General features: G+C 36.6%; 1 protein-coding gene across 1 annotated transcript; it reads right to left on the bottom strand.

The window, feature by feature from the left end:
* Nucleotides 1–12,251: 12,251 nt before the first annotated feature.
* On the bottom strand, nucleotides 12,252–15,997 carry LOC306865243 (SUMO-conjugating enzyme UBC9-B-like). The gene is made up of 7 exons (XM_079409737.1): nucleotides 15,804–15,997; nucleotides 14,049–14,143; nucleotides 13,553–13,636; nucleotides 13,242–13,314; nucleotides 13,034–13,143; nucleotides 12,682–12,761; nucleotides 12,252–12,588 (listed from the first exon to the last, which is right to left on the bottom strand). Exons 2-7 carry the CDS (start codon nucleotides 14,112–14,114, stop codon nucleotides 12,528–12,530), a joined length of 474 nt encoding a protein of 157 aa, XP_079265863.1. The 5' UTR covers nucleotides 14,115–14,143; nucleotides 15,804–15,997; the 3' UTR covers nucleotides 12,252–12,527.
* Between the last annotated feature and the right edge of the window lie 1,096 nt (nucleotides 15,998–17,093).

The raw sequence follows: 17,093 nt of genomic DNA, 5'->3' as shown, positions 1-17,093 counted from the left end.
TTTAAAAGGAACCGGAACAAACGAGTAAACGAGATAATTAATTGGAGCACAGGTGAAAAGACTAAAAAGATGATTAACTAATAACAGGAAACAAGAACAGGAAGAACCAAATAAGGGCAAAAGGGAACTAAACAGAAACAGACACATAACAGTCTCCTTTAAAAACAATGTATCAAACTATGCTCTGATTTGCTAAGGTGCTAGTTAAGTCTACATTCAAATGTCAGATCTCAGTATGAGCTCTCATCTAAATCTCCCAAATCAAATGATCTGAGCTACATTACCCACATTCATTTTACAGCTCTTTACTTTTACTATATCAACAATGTCTCTTTTTATTGTACATAAGGAGTTTTAGGAGAACTATTTGGCACAAATCTGATACTTAGCTGAGAAAGCAGAATTGAGAAGTCTGTGAACGATGAAATAGCAACTAATGAGTTCTGCTGAATTTATCTCAAACCTTGCACACACTCTCAAGAAAAGTGTCTGACAAGGGTTGACTATCAGTCAACCCTTGTCAGACACTTTTCTTGAGAGTGTGTGCAAGGTTTGAGATAAATTCAGCAGAACTCACTAGTTGCTATTTCATCGTTCACATATATATATATATATATGTATATTTGTCATCCACCTATGAAGCCTCAGAATTCATGGCAAAAAGGTGACACAAAGTGTCACTTCACTCCCTCCGGCTCGATCCTTATACCCCTCCACCACCCGTACCCCTCACCCATCTACACCACCCACGTCTCCACTGCCTTTCCTCGCTACTATAAATAGGCTCGGACACATTAATTACGTAGCTGCTGGGGTGAGGTGCCTCTCAGTACACTGAAATTATTCTTTAGCAGAGCCAATAAAACAAAGCACCAGCCAGGCATCTCTTCTCAGCAACGGATTTCCAAATGGCTGGAAAAAGCTCTAAACGGCTTTACCTGCCAGAAGGTGGGGATAGGAGGATGTGTCCAACGGTTATTTACTTTCATTGATTTCACAGCTGCGCTGAAATCAAACACCTGGCTTCAGAATGGATTGTGATTGTCGCCATCCAACATCTTGGAGAAGCTGCTTTGAAAGTGCAGCTTGTCAAGATACAAGCTAATTATATAATTAAACAAGCTACTGTATTCAAATAGCAGATAGCCATTCTGGGGGGGGGGGGGGTGGCTATCTGCTATTTGAATACAGTATTTTATGATGTTTTATGAAACATCATAAAATATTGTTTCACCAACATTTTATGATGTTGGTGAAAGGCTTCACCAACATCATAAAAAATGATGGATTTTAAATGAATAATCTCAGTTGGGTTATTAGTATGGGAACCAAACTGTGAAAATGTGTCAAGACAAATATCGACACATTATGTTATTCAGACTTTTTTTTTTTTTTTTTTTTTTTAAGTTAAATCTATTCCACAAGATAATTTCTATATACTTTTTATAGTCTTGTTTCCATATCTCACACACTTTTTAGACAAAATGTTGTTATATTGCTTAATAATGATGATTCAAAATGTTCCAGATTAATATTTATGTTGTTTTGAAGTTCTTTTGTTAGAGAAAATATATGTAACATTCATAAATTTGACTCTTTTTGAGCAGTCATTTATTAAATAAAAGAAACGTAAATCCAGTTGATATTGGTAATTCTTAAATTATATTTTCTTATACATTTAATATAATGATATATTGAAATTACTCTTACTGAAAAAAAATAAAATTCTTGCCTGAGTGGTTTTTAGTACATGTAAAGTTTGAAATTTCAAAAATTCTGTTTTTAATTTAAAAAGGGTTTCATGTAGTAATAACATTGATATACCTCATAACAATGGTAGCTTTTATTTATTATTGTTGTTATTATTTTTGTTGTTGTTGTTGTAGATTTTCTTGTTGTTGATCAGATTTGATAGAGTTTAGTTATGACTTATAAGATAGAGTTATGTTTTATAAGCTGTTGTTCAACTGGGTTCAAACATATCCCAGAATGCCAATGTCTTAAGCAGATTTTACATTCATTATGAGAGTTCAAATCATTTTTGGAAAAGCTGCACTACACACACACACACACACACACACACACACACACACACACACACACAAAAGTTCAGTTTATTTCTTTAAAGGTTGTCTAACTGTCTCTTAGTATATTAGTTTAGTTGGGGAAATAATTAAAAACAACAATAAAATACAGTGTATTTCCTGAACATAACATGATTCTCAACATTTTTGCCCCCAAGGCCCCCACACAAGACTTTTTGACCTCAGAAAAGCATAAAAGTGATTCAAAACAGCTTTTGACACTGTAGTAAATTCCCATTCATAGCAAATATATGAGAGTGGAGTAACATATCTAAAATCTGAGTGAGGAGGAGAAAGGGGAAAGACAGGTGCTATATAGCACTTAAACTGCATGGTTTCCCTATGATTACGAGCCAATGAACCACCCTTAGTGCTATTTAGCACCATTTTTTTAGAGTACAGTTTGAATAGTTAAACTACTTAATGCTGGGTACACACCACAAGATAATCGGGCTGATTTTGGGCAGATTTCTCCCCTACCGACAATCCTAGGTAATGTCCCGATTATCTTGGTGGTTTTAAAGATTATCTTATCAGATTTTCCTGTGGTGGTATAAAGAGTGACTGAATTTGCTCGGAAGAACATGTTCAACATGTTCAACAACCCCGAGGACACCACACACTATAGGAGCAAAACGGTTAAATCTAGGATTTTTTTTTCCTCATGTTGGTCTCTCACATTCATGGCAGTCGTGGCCTAATGGATAGAGAGTTGGATTTATAATCCAAAGGTCGTAGGTTTGAGTATCAGGTCCAGCAGGGATTGTAGGTGGGACAAGTAAGTAACCAGTGCTCTCTCCACCTTCAATGCCATGACTGAGGTGAGACCCTTGAGCAAGGCACCGAACCCCCAACTGCTCCCTGGGAGCCGCAGCATTGGCTGCCCACTGCTCTGGGTGTGTGTGCACTTTTAAAAATCCTTTAGTGTGTACCCAGCATAAGATATAATTTAGTAGCATCACTACCTTACTCCCCAACACGGAGCAGCTATAAAGCACAGAAAAACTCAATTTACAGCCAACAGCTCATTCTGTTACAATGCATTTGGCTCCGGTGCTGACTAGTTACATCTAATATGTTCAATTTAGTCATTTATAGATGCATTAGCATTGAAACAGACTTTCCACAACAACTAAAACATGTTAAAAGTCGTAAAAACCATAATTAAGAGTATGAGGCACTGTTATTGAGCCATAACCCAATGTAATGAGGTCCACTGGACTACAGCACGCAGGTTTCTTTCTTTTTGAGTGCATGCTAAGTGGTCGGGTCAGAATGAATTAGATTTGAACAGGATGCTTCTGTGTTGTTTTCCTGCAAATGCTGAGTGCTTGTAACATGGAGAATTAGGGTCTACACTATATAAATAGCCATTCGCCACAATTGATGGGTCCTTTGAAGCTCTAGAGGTTTCCACTTCCACCAGCCCACTTGTGGTGCAACGTACTTTGTATTCAAATATATCACAGTTTGAAAGGATCAAATGGAAATATTTCTTTCAAGCTTCCCTCATAGACTGCACTCAAAGCTTTCATGGATTGAATCGTCAACGCACAGGCGTCTCCTCCTTTGTATAATCATAAGCATTCATATATTAGGGGGTTATTCAATGCTTCCACAAGTGATCAGATGATAGAGCCTCAAAGGAGATTACATAATCTAAAAAAGCAGCGTCAGATATAAAACCGCTTTCTTATAGAATACCTTAAGAGTTTAAAAAGAAAAAAAAGAGCTAAATATTATTTCAATTATTTATTGATTCACTTTTTTTTTTAACTGAGCTATAGTTACATTTCAGGACATTAAGTTACAACTTGGATATACAAGTTGCAAATATTAAATATAAAGTCAAACCCGAGAAATAAAAATTGCAATGACCTCTTCTAATTCTGCACCAGAAACTGGTTTCCATGCATTAAGGAAAGCTGGAAGAAGCTGAAATAGATTTTGTAAATTTCATATTAAAAAATAAATATGACAGAAACATAATCATAGAAGCAACTTTATATTTTGTGATTCTGAGTTTTTACTCACAATTGTCTTTTTTTCTGAGAAAAATAGTCAGTTGTAAGATACAACGTTAGAAGTTGCAACAAGCTTCCATATGATTGTCTTTCTGTAACATTTATTTTTAATAAGGGGTTTACAAAATCTATTTCATCCCCCTCCAGCTTTATGAATTGTGAGACGTTATCTCACAATTGCGAGATATGAAGTCACAATTCTAAGAAGAAAAGTCTGATTTGTGAGATATAAACTCACAATTGCAGGTAAAAACAATAGAACTGCGAAATGAAGAATTCTTTGAAAAAGAAAACCGCAAGACTGAGATTTTTGAGATATAAACTCAGAATTGTGAGCAAAAGTCAGAAATGCAAGACAGAAAAAAATAAAAATAAAATAAAAAAATATCCCATGGTGGAAACAAGCTTCATAGATTCACAAAGGTCTAGACGAAAAAAAAAAAAAAAAAAAAAAATTATATACAGGCCTAATAGTAGTAACTCCCTCCCACACTCTCAGGGGGAATAAAAGCTGTCCCTGTGTCGGTAGCCTTTCAAAAGGCACTAATATATACCATTTATAATCTGTACAATGTGGGTGCAAATATGTACTTTTAAGGTACTAATGCACCTTTTGTGGGTAAATAAGGTACAACGTTATTCCTTTTGAAAGGGCTGTCAGCTTTTATACCTTTTTTTTCTGAGAGTGTACTGCAGGGCTACATAAAATAGCTAAAGCAGCTTAATTCTGCTATATACTATAAGTGCTCACATACTTTTTCCATTAATTATTTTGGTTGTACAAAGCATTTGTTCATTAAAAATACAGCACTGCCAAATGTTGTGCATGTTGCTAATTGAATAAGTCTGTTATTGTACCTGGATGCAGCTGAAATCACATTTCATGAGTCATTCATGCAGAAATGAAGTTAATTTGAAAGGCTTCACCAACATCAAGTCTAAGGTGATGAATAACAAAGCTCGGCTCAATAAACAGTCAGACACAAATACAGGAAAGTTATTTCTTGATATTAAAATGACTCATGCATTTCATGTAACACATCAATATGCGTTACATGAATTGGGAATTCAATTCCCACCCTATAAATGACAGCTTCTTGACATTATATAATGTGTGGTCGATCCCTTGGTTGATGACCGTAGATATCTGTTGGTTTTTGATCAGATGAAAAGGTTCACAATGACCCTTCTGTCTGTTTCCATGGGCACATCATTAGTGCACTGCCCCAACTGGATCAGATTTGAAGCACCGACCACATAGCATCTTTAAAACAAATACAGCTTTACTTTAAAGACGGATAGTGGGGTGTTTTGATTTAAACATGCATTAGCATCTAGCATTGATTTGGAAAGGGAATGCAATAATGCATCAAAGGTATTTCTCTTCCTGGTCTCGGACTGACACCTTAACATGTAGGCTACAATTTTCCCATTACATCCGGTGATTTCTAAATGGATATTATGTGTGGTGATTCTGGATACAGAGAAAATAAGTCATTTAGAAACTAAATTGATGTCAGGAGTAAAAGGTCTCTAAATGGCAAGCAGCATTTATGAAACGTGACTGAGAAAAATAATCAACGCCACCTTTCCAGAAATGGAGAGGCATGAATTGCGTCAATGTCGAGAATGTGGGTAGAGCACTGTTAATGATTTCATTTGCATTGCAGAACTGTCATTTGCATTGTGTGTTAATATTATTTAACCAGTTACTCAAAGATGGATCAACAAGGTTACTGTAGGAAATCCTTTAAGACATACAAGTTACTCTAAAAGGTTCTGGAGACATTTTTGTATTTTACATTGTAATTAGCAAAATGCAGATTGATGCATATGCTTTCAAAATCCTATTGTGTGCCACGAAACTCGCAGAGAGCATTACTACGCTAAATCAAAGAGCTTATCTCTAAACCACCATGATATTCAGATTCTTATAGCTCAGGACTTTCAATGTAAATCAATGTTCTTAAAGATATGCAAGAAATGAAATAATAGTTCACCCCAAAAAAAATCTAATTTGCTTATAATTTACTCATGTAGAGGAGCTTGTTTCTTCATCAAAACAGGTTTGGAGAAATTTAGTATTACGTGACTTGTTCACCAATGGATCCTCTGCAGTGAATGGGTGCTGTCAGAATGATCAAGTCCAAACAGTTGATAAAAGCTAAAAAACTAAATAATCACAATAATCCATAAAGAAATCCACTTGAGTCCATCAATTAACATCTTACGAAGTGAAACGTTCCGTGTTTGTTATTAACAAAACCATTCTTAAGACGTTTTTAACTTCAAACTGTTGCGAGTCCTCGGTCCACAATATTGCTTTCTCCAACAAAGAAACAAACTCCTCTACATCTTGGATGGCCTGAGGGCGAGTAAATTTTAAGCAATTTTAGTGTACAACCCAAATTCTGGAAATGGTGGGATGGCTTTTAAATTGGAATAAAATGAAAACTAAAATAATTTCAAATCACATGAGCCAATATTTTATTCACAATAGAACATAGATAAATGTTTAAACTTTCAGGAAGTCGATTCAGGTCTTAGAAGTTTAACTTTGATCGCTGTGCAATGCCTTCGCCGTGATGTTAGAGGCCAGAAGCGCTTTGCAGCGTGAGCAGAACGAGAGACTCGCGAGGCATGTGTGGCCTCCTGTTGTTTTCAACTCCAACACAAACTTTCATGGTTGTGCATCCGTTTTAACGGGCCGATTTGGGATCCGACTTTGGGCGCGTGGTCCAATCGGCTCCTTCCCTGCAGGACGTTTGATCCAATCGCAAGTGTAGCTGTGGGCGGAGCCCCGCCCTGCACAGTTGCGTGTTTTGCATACATTATCTTGTTCAGTCATTCATCACATAATAAAAAAAATTATCGCAAGCAAGTTTCTATCCGTTATTGTAATCATAATGTAACAAATCATTTCCATTCACCATAATACTATTCATAAAATTAGCGTTCGTTTGACACCAAACACCACGTAACTTTGCATAGCCAAAAATACATGTGAATACGAAGGATATTACTTGGTTAAATACATTGATTAAACCATCCCGAATTCTAAACGACACAAATAGCAGGTGAACTGAACATCTAGTGATCAGGTAAACTTATACATTCTGGAAACAGATTTACCATAGATTTAAAATAATGCAACAGCTTATAAATGTCACAAACACACACTTCTTAATACATTGTATAGATATATTGTATATAGTGTTTCTTTTCTCGAGTATATTTTGCTTCACAGGAACTTATTATAGCTCGTTCCCTTTTAAAACACACAATATCCTTAAGCCAAGCTGTGGCTCCCTTTGTCCGTTTCTGTTGGTTTAGAGAACGCAACAGGAAAGACGCATTCCTTTCTTGGGCGAAACGCGAGGTCATAATGTCACTTCTTGGGGAGCTCTGGAGCTCGTCTTAGCTCCGAGTCGGCTGTAAAACCTTCTTCTTCCAGACGTTTTTCATGAATTACTGCAAACTTAATGGATAGAGATTTAGGGAATATGGCGCCAGTAAAGTTAGGCTCCGGGAATAGGAGTTCTGTTTTCTTTCAAAATGACAAAACGTGAATTTCCTGAGCTGGACCCTGGTTTATGATCCCAGGAAGAAAAGGGGAGTTCGGAGCGATGGGTTCCGCTGGAATGCGAGCTTTGATCCATCCTTGCATCAGGAATGTGTTGAAACTAGATGTGTGGTATCCTGATCAGGCATTACAGTGGTGTAACATCTCCTTTTCTTTTCAAAACAGTTTGAAGACGTCTGGGCATCGAGGTTATGAGTTTCTGGAGTTTTGGTGTTGGAATTTGGTCCCATTCTTGCCTGATATAGGTTTCCAGCTGCTGAAGAGTTTGTAGTCGTCTTTGACATATTTTTCGTTTAATGATGCACCAAATGTTCTCTATCCTCTTAAGACCCGAGAAAAAAGGAAAAAAATTGTTTTTTTTTCATGTCTTCACATTTTTTAGAGCAGGGCTGCCACAACTCGATCCTGGAGGGCCGGTGTCCTGCAGAGTTTAGCTCCAACCCTAATTAAACACACCTGAAGCAGCTAAGCAAGCTCTTATTAGGCATACTAGAAACTTCCATGCAGGTGTGTTGAGGCAAGTTGGAGCTAAACTCTGCAGGACACCGGCCCTCCAGGACCGAGTTTGGACAGCCCTGGTTTATAGCATTAAAAATAATGTAAAAAAAATGTTATGTCCTCGGAAGAGACTCAATTTATTTAAAAATTAAAAGACATGAATGAACATGCATAGGCAAAAACAATTGATTTTTTAAAATCACCAATACATTTTTAGTTTTCAGTATTTTTTTTTTTGTACCAAACTTGGTATAAAGATGATTCTCAACAATGTTATAAAAGAATGATTCGATATACCATGTATCTTTCTGCAAATGTTTTCTCATTATATACAATGTATTTATAAACTAAATCTAATTTGAATATTAATGTGTTTTTGGGGCAAAATGTAATGGAAAAAAAAGTGTAATAATGGGAGTAATAATTGACAAGATTTTCATAATAATATATAATATTTCATAGAATATTGAAATATGATTTCTTTCCCTATTCATTTGTTATGTCTCCCAAAATGCATAATAAACATGCCTCATGTGGAGGACATGTATGAAATCAGCATCCTGTTTCATAACAGAAAATCATATTTTGATTTGAAACCCCATAACATGTTCCTGAGATGTTGATTTACGACACAATTTGAAAATTAGATTTAAATGATAATTACAAAATATTTTCATATTTCCATAAGTGTCACTAAATTAATTTCAGACATTTTTGAAGACCAAGGAGAGCGAGTGGTCATGGAGAAACATCCAATCGTTTAGTATCTCTGAAAAGCCCTGAATGTGCTCTGTACAGGACATCTAGACTTAAAACTGTGGCCTGTATAGTCTCAGAGAAATTCACTAAAATTTTGAATTGACATACTGCCAAGTATGGTGACATATACTCGGAATTCGTGCTCTGCATTTAACCCATCCAACGTGCACACACACAGCAGTGAACACACACACACCGTGAACACACACCCGGAGCAGTGGGCAGCCATTTATGCTGCGGCGCCTTGCGCAAGGGCACCTCAGTCATGGTATTGAGGGTGGAGAGAGCGCTGGACATTCACTCCCCCCCCCCTACAATCCCTGCCGGCCCAAGACTCGAACCCGCAACCTTTGGATTACGAGTCCGACTCTCTAACCATTAGGCCACAACTTCCCGATATAATGTCCTCATATGAGGCCGCAGGGTCTTAAGAGGCTATAGGGGAAAGATCTGGACTGCAGGCAGGCCAATTCAGCACCCGGACGCTTCTACTACAAAGCCATGCTGTTGTAATAGCTGCAGTATGTGGTTTTGCAGTGTCCTGCTGAAATACACAAGGCCTTCCCTGAAATAGACTGGAGGGGAGCATATGTTGCTCTAAAACCTTTATATACCTTTCAGCATTCATAGTGCCATCCAAAACATGCAAGCTGCCCATACCGTATGAACTAATGCACCCCCATACCATCAGAGATGCTGCTTTTGAACTGAACGCTGATGACACGCTGGAAGGTCTCCCTCATCTTTAGCCCGGAGGACACAGCATCCATGATTTCCAACAAGAATGTCAAATTTGGTCTCGTCTGAACATAAACACTTTTCCACTTTGAAACAGTCCATTTTAAATGAGCCTTGGCCCACAGGACACGACAGCGCTTCTGGACCGTGTTCACATGGCTTGCTTTTTGCATGATAGAGCTTTAGTTGGCATCTGCAGATGGAACGGCGGAATGCGTTTACCCACAGTGATTTCTGGAAGTATTCCTGGGCCCATTTAGTAAGGTCAATGACAGAATCATGCCGATGAGTGATGCAGTATCGTCTGAGGGGCCGAAGACCACGGGCATCCAACAATGGTCTTTGGCCTAGTCCTTTACGCACAGATTTCTCCAGTTTCTCTGAATCTTTTGATGATGTTATGCACTATAGATGATGAGATTTACAAAGCCATTGCAATTTGACGTTGATGAAGGTTGTTTTTAAAGTATTCCACAATCTTTTTATGCACTCTTTCACAGATTGAAGAGCCTCTGCCCATCTTTACTTCTGAGAGACTCTGCCTCTCTAAGACATCCCTTTTATAGCTAATCATGTTACAGACCCGATGCCAATTAACTTAATTAGTTGCTGGATGTTCTCACAGCTGAATCTTTTCAAAAGTTCTTGCTTTTTCAGCCCTTTGTTGCCCCCGTCCCAACTTTTTTGAGACCTGTAGCAGGCATCAAATCTGAAACGAGCCCATTTAGTGGATAAAAGTGTAAAATTTCTCCATGTAAACATTTGTTATATTCTCTTTGTTCTATTGTGAATAAAATATTGTCTAATGTGATTTGAAAGGTGTTCATTTTTGTTTTATTAAAATAAATGTCCCAACATTTCCGGAATTCGGGTTGTACTATTCTTTTAGGTATAATTTTTCTTGATAAAAGGATGAACTACATAACAAAATTGGTAAGGTTTTTGAAAAATGACCAGTAGTTTGCCTTCACACCTACCACTAATTATAGTGTAGCAGCTTTAGTAAAGCTGAGATTTTGAATTTAATTGTAAGTACATAAAGCCAAAAATTTAAAAGTATCAAAATATTCTTTCAAAGAGTTAAATAAACCCAGTTATTACCAATAAGTTACACTCTAGCAATCTCCTCCTGCAATTAGCAGAATAACATCTCAAGTGGGTCTTTTCGGTCTCATTCTATTAGAACAGCCTTGACAAGCTTACAGTACCTGCAATTCTCGTGAGAATGAGAGCAGTAAGAACACCTTACCAAGTTAATGTCAGCATGATTAAACATTACCTTTGTGAGGAAGAATACATAATTAGCATGGAAATTCCTTAGCTTTAACTTCTCATTTCAATGAGGAGTCTTATCAAATTCAAGGCCAGCCATTGTTACACCTCTAGCATTCAACGGTGGGCATTTTTCACATGGGTGTCTGGCTGTTAAATCCCTTCAAACAGCCCAACAAAACACTGACCTTCCAAGTAGGGGTCCCAGTCTTCAGCTGCTAGACAGTATCGAGCCTAGAAAGCTTCTGCTAATTCTGATGGCAATAATAAATGAACACCATATTTAATGTGATTGATTCTCAAACCAGGTACCACCACTACATAAGTTCCATCTAATCACAAACATTGCCTCAAATTTATACAAATTGATCTCATTCAGAATACAAAACATATACATAAAGCCTAATAATTAATCACCAATATTCCTGTAGTTATGAAAGTATGCAAGATCCTCACCACTCAAGATGGCACTTCACTGTCAGTTACACTGGTCACATTATCACTATCATATTCAAAATATGAGTCAACTTGTAAAGAGATCACAAACCTTATAACTTTTAAAAACCAATTGATATCACTACTACAAATTTGACTAATTGATATGCATATCACTAACACATTTAATGAAATGTCTTTAATCATTTAAACAATGAAATGATTCAGTTGTCCATTTTTTTATATTCCAATTCATGTCTACTTGACATTTATAAAAAAGAAAAAAGGGCAGTAAACCAAACCTCATTCCAGCTGCATTCAAACATCAAAAAGTGACCATGATCAAGAACCATGAGAAGACTTACCTTTCAAGATGGTTAAAATTAATCCATTCATAAGAACATACCTGCAGCCACAACTGGCTTTGTATAAACATTTTATTTACTCTATACACTTACATGAACAAAACACCATATGAACACAAAGAGACTGATGCAGCGGTTAACCAACCATTTGATTCAGAGGCCTTTTACGTTAAGTCTTTTTTTTCCCTTCTTTTGCAAAACACAGACGGCCGAGGCAGCACAACTCTATCATACTGAATGGTACATGCTTAGTACACTGCCTGCATCAGGAATGGAAATCTCTCTACAGACGCTAATCCAAAGTAAAGAAAGTATAAAAGTATCATTTTACAGCAGTTGAAATACTGACATTAATAGCAAGGTTTAAATTATTAAAACCATGAAAGAGACCAAGGAGGCCGGTCTGAAAGAAAAAGATTAAGCAAAACGAAAGCAGTTTTAAGCTTATACCTCTGCATCTGTGGAATATCATTTCTTCTGCATGTGGATGATGTTTATTGTGCCTTTTTTTTTGCAAATATGTAGCACTGTTAACCCCACCCACCAAAAAAAAAAAAAAATCCACAGAGCATATCTGTTGACCAAATGGGCAAAAAAAAAAATTTAAAACCCCCAGGAAGAGTTTGTTAGGACGAGCATCAGTGGATTGACAATGGCACGACATTCATTTCTTTAAACCCAGCAGTATATTAGTATGAAGTGGATGAGATTTGTAAAGGGGGGGGGGCTGGTCAAAACCCATTTCCAAAACAGTGCGAAATCTTGGGGTTTACGGGGATAACTTTTTGGCTTGTGCTCGGACCCTTTTTTCATACTCCACTCTGTTTTGGCTGCAAAAGAAACGCAAACACAAGATTCATAACAGAGGCAATAAGCATTTCAGTCTCAACAGGCAAGATTACGCTTGAGCTGGAGGTGCATACCAGTAAATTGTGTATGCTTCAGCCTGTGCGGGGTCCTGAATATTTGGTTCATTAAGGAGTTCTTGGATTCCTAGCAAGATCTAGAAATATAAATCAATTGGAGCTTTATGAGATAACACTGCCCTCTTCAGGACTGCAAGGAAAATTTGGTTTAAGAAGATTTTAAGATGCACCACAAATCAATGACATTTGTATTTCAGTTTAGAACAAAACCTGAAAATGAAATATATAATTCATCCTTAATCTTGAACTACACTTTGTTATTGGCTGTTCCATTTAAAGAGCATTTAACAATGCGTCCATCAGTTTACATAGCGGTGCAACCTTTAAGGATCCAACCTTTACAGCTTACCTGCTTAATTGTAATGGCAGGCCTCCAGTCTTTGTCTTCCTCTAATATAGACAAGCATACGGTACCAGACGGATATACATTCGGATGGAATAGAGGCGGCTCAAATTTACCTGTAGAAGTCACATGATCAAAACCAGCCATAATTAGACACAATGTGCATACTACAAAGTACAAGCAAAGGATTAGATCCACTAAACATCTGATTTACACTTTGGTGGAGACGAAGGATAGTCGTCCTTGAACAGCATCCGAAGTTTGAACAAGCCTCCCTCCCACGGTGTCTGAAAAGAAATAAAAAAAATTAAAAATTAAAATTACCATTATCTTTACAATAATAAACACAAGGTCATACAATGTCTGAAACATGTTTTTTTCCCAAACCACAGAAATGCATAACGGAGTTCACAGAAGATTTGAGATGAAACCAAATTAATATTCAAGTTTGTAAGAGCCATTACTATTCACAACTAGTATTTGCTATTCATAGAACACAAGCATTACATCCAAATTGACACTTACCCCTTTTTTTCCAGGGATGGCACATTCCCAATTCATCAGGTTCATCGTTCCATCAGGGTTTTTTGTTGGTACAGCTACAAAACCCTGAGGTAAATAATTTTTTTTATTTTTTTTTTTTCAATCCTGTGGGTGGCTGCAAAGGTTTCAAAATGTCAGACTCTAGAAACTCTCTTTAATCTATGGTCTCATTTGTGTGAGCAAATACACCCCAACAGTTTCAATAGTGACTTCTCAGCAGAATAAATTAAAACAGTGACATCTTAAAATCCTCCACAGATGAAACATACTCCCCTTCATTAACCCCTTCTGTGCTTGTCCTCCGAAGGTTAATACGAAAACTCAAATTTAATTTTCTAAAAATGTTGATTGGAAACTGACACTCTCTAATCCTGTTGCATCTCAAACACTTCAGTTAAACAAACCTCTCTCGCTCTCCCTCTTTCTGAATTTCTGTATAACAGCTGCACATCTATGATCGGAAATGTCGCATACTTACAAAAGGATGGTCTTTCCGCCAAGCCTTCCGTTCTTGTGCGAGACGACTTAATGCTATACCAGACATGACTTGTGGCCCACAAAATGATTGAAAATCTGGAAAACATGGACAATGTTTTTCTCTTAAATAAGATGCATGTGTCTGTGAAGCTAAGCACAGTCATTGTGCAATTTCAAAAACTGCATTGTCAATATTCAACTTCATATTAAGCCTTTATAAGTCATTACAAGACCGAATATTGGGAGGGGGCAAAAACAAAAACCTATAATATGCAGCTCTCCCTTCAATGCAATGACATGAAAAGTAGCCAAACAGCAAAAAGGTTTCCTGATTAATAACCTTAAAAGGTTTCATACTCATCATCGTGAGCCAAAAAATAAAAAATAATCAAAGCTGGGCATGATTCAAAATGCTTACACTCTCAACAACAACCAAACTACTGTAAGAAAATAGTTTAAAGGTGAAGTGGAAAAGGAAGAGAAATGCATGTGCATAATGCAATGATGCCATGTTCTCAAACTACACATAATAAAAAAATAAATAAAAATAACAATCCGACCCAATAAGATACCATTTTTAGATTATCTTCAGAGGCTGTTAATGTTATTGAAACCAAAATGAAACAGAAGTAGCATTTTTTCAGTATTGTGGTTTACAGTACAATGGATAAACAGTAATATGTAGGAGGGGACTTGGTTCTATCCATTGGTTGTTGATTAAGATATTGAAATGTGGGCACTGCACTCAAATGAATGCAAGTCTGTCACTTCACCAGAAGATCAAGGCCCAGAACATATGCAAAAAGTAAAAAAGACAATTTTCTGCCAGGACATTATCCATTAACCAATTAATTTTACTGATACTCTGTTAACCCTAAAACACAACAATTTAAAATCAGGTCCTGTAATAATAACTCAGTACATTGTTCCCTATTTTTACAGTGTAAAATATGCATTTAGAAAGCAGATGAGGTGAATCTATTTCATGCTGACTTCATAGTTACAAGCATGTTCATTATCAATTGCAGAAAATTAAAATATATTGAAGGTGCACAGTACATATCTGGCGAGAGTACAATATAAAAGGAGAAGCGAAAATACTAAAAATATGCACTGTTCTCATAACCAACGCATCCAAAAACTACCGTTTAATCCAACAAAACAAAGTATGCCTGTAAGAGAGGGGGGGTAACTTTTTAAGAGGAAGTGATAACCATTATCAAGCATGTTTATTAAATCGCGGAAAACAATTAGCGGAAACTTAATCTGTAATAAAATGTAAAAAAAAATATAATGCATGAATGGAAAAGCGTGAAGGCTTTTCCATGTAAATTACATTCAGGGCTTCTATAGTTAGCACAATCAAAGCGGTTTACTATAATGAACATGCTGTCCATGTTTGATTACAGTAACGAGCGAATAACGCGCATTGAATGAATGGACCTGTCAGATGCGCAGTTTCAGCGCGATGCCGCACACCAGCATCCCTCACTGCGCACTTTAGCCGCTTGAATGAGCCAATTCACGCTTTGTTGCGATAAACTGCTCGCGTAAAAACTACATGGATATAATTTTTTACTCTACATGCATGCATTTACTTTATTATAATTCATGCGCGCTGTAGTTTGTCGCGTTGCGTGCGGTGTAATATACTGTTAGCCTAGCATAGCTGGCTAGCTAACTAGAGCTGCAAACAAAAACACCGCAAACTACAGTAAACGCCCAGAAATTAACTCTGTTTTTACGCCACACATACCTTTTCAGTGAAGACGAGTACTGCACTCTAGACCAAGCACAGTTTAATTGGGAATTCAAAGCAAACTCAAAGCAAAAATCTATCGAAGTTTCCCTTCTGGAAAAAAGAAAACAGACACTTAGCCAAGATAATTAGGACCCGTGAGCACACACGCAGATGCCTGTGTGAAACTTTCTACAATATCCATTTTGTCCTGAGTCAAACTGAATGAATTGTTTCCTTTACTTACAAGCGAATGAGTTGCAAGCTATTATCTATAAACTGATGAATATCACCTGAACGTCCAATTCAAAGCAAACAAAACAAATAATTGAGTAATAAAACAATTAAACAGATTAAAACATAATCATTAATATTATTTGATTAGTGAAATAACAATACATTTCAACTTCTTTACTGCTTGTTTTTTTTTACAAACTGAGCTAGAGAAACCCACTGATTTAAGACAATAAAACATTTTGGTCAGGCATTTCTTAGACACATATAGGATCTCTTAGCTCTCAAGCGCACATGTAGTTTTGTTGTAAATATGATTGAGGAGATACATATTAGAGTCTAGTATTCAAAACATAATCTAATATTTAACAATGTTTTGTTTAATTCAGTAGTGTATATTACAATTATTATGTATATTACAGCACTGACACCACAATATAAAATGTCACACATTATCACTGCTTTTTCATTTATATTTATTATTTTCTTTTTTGTTTAATTCATGCCAAGCCTTGGGGCCCGTTTCAATAAGAAGGTTCAACCAACTCTGAGTTTAAACATGAACTCAGAGTTGACTTACTCTGAGACAGGGAACTCTGAGTTTTCGGTTACAAAACAGCTGAACTGAGTTAGTTTACTCAACTCTGAGTAGGTTGACTCTGAGTTAAGCTCGTGCACCATGACTATGAAAAGTCATGATCAGCGTAGCGCCGAAATCACGATTCACCATGGCAACAGCTCCCGCCAAAAAGACATCAGCGTGCGTACTTCCGTCAATGCATAGCTTTAATTCTTAATAACTGCCAATAACTTTTATAATATCAGAGGTGAAAACTATAAATTATTGAACCAAAATTCATTTTAATGGTATCTCATGATCACAAAAAAAAGAAAGAAAGAAAAAGACAGTAGTGTAATGAAGTATAAAAACACAATTCAATCAAGGTAAAGCTTTAAACATGAAAGGTTCATGGGTGTGGGCTACATGACTTTTGACATTAAATATCATTCAGTGTCTATTTCAATGCGCTGCAGCTTTTTTCACATAATTAAATATTCTCTAATCCAACCTGT

Source organism: Barbus barbus (genome assembly GCF_936440315.1).
Source record: "Barbus barbus genome assembly, chromosome: 4".
NCBI classification, from domain to species: Eukaryota; Metazoa; Chordata; class Actinopteri; order Cypriniformes; family Cyprinidae; genus Barbus; species Barbus barbus.
The sequence above is the reverse complement of the archived record's forward strand: the minus strand, read 5'-3'. Positions and strand labels throughout refer to the sequence as shown.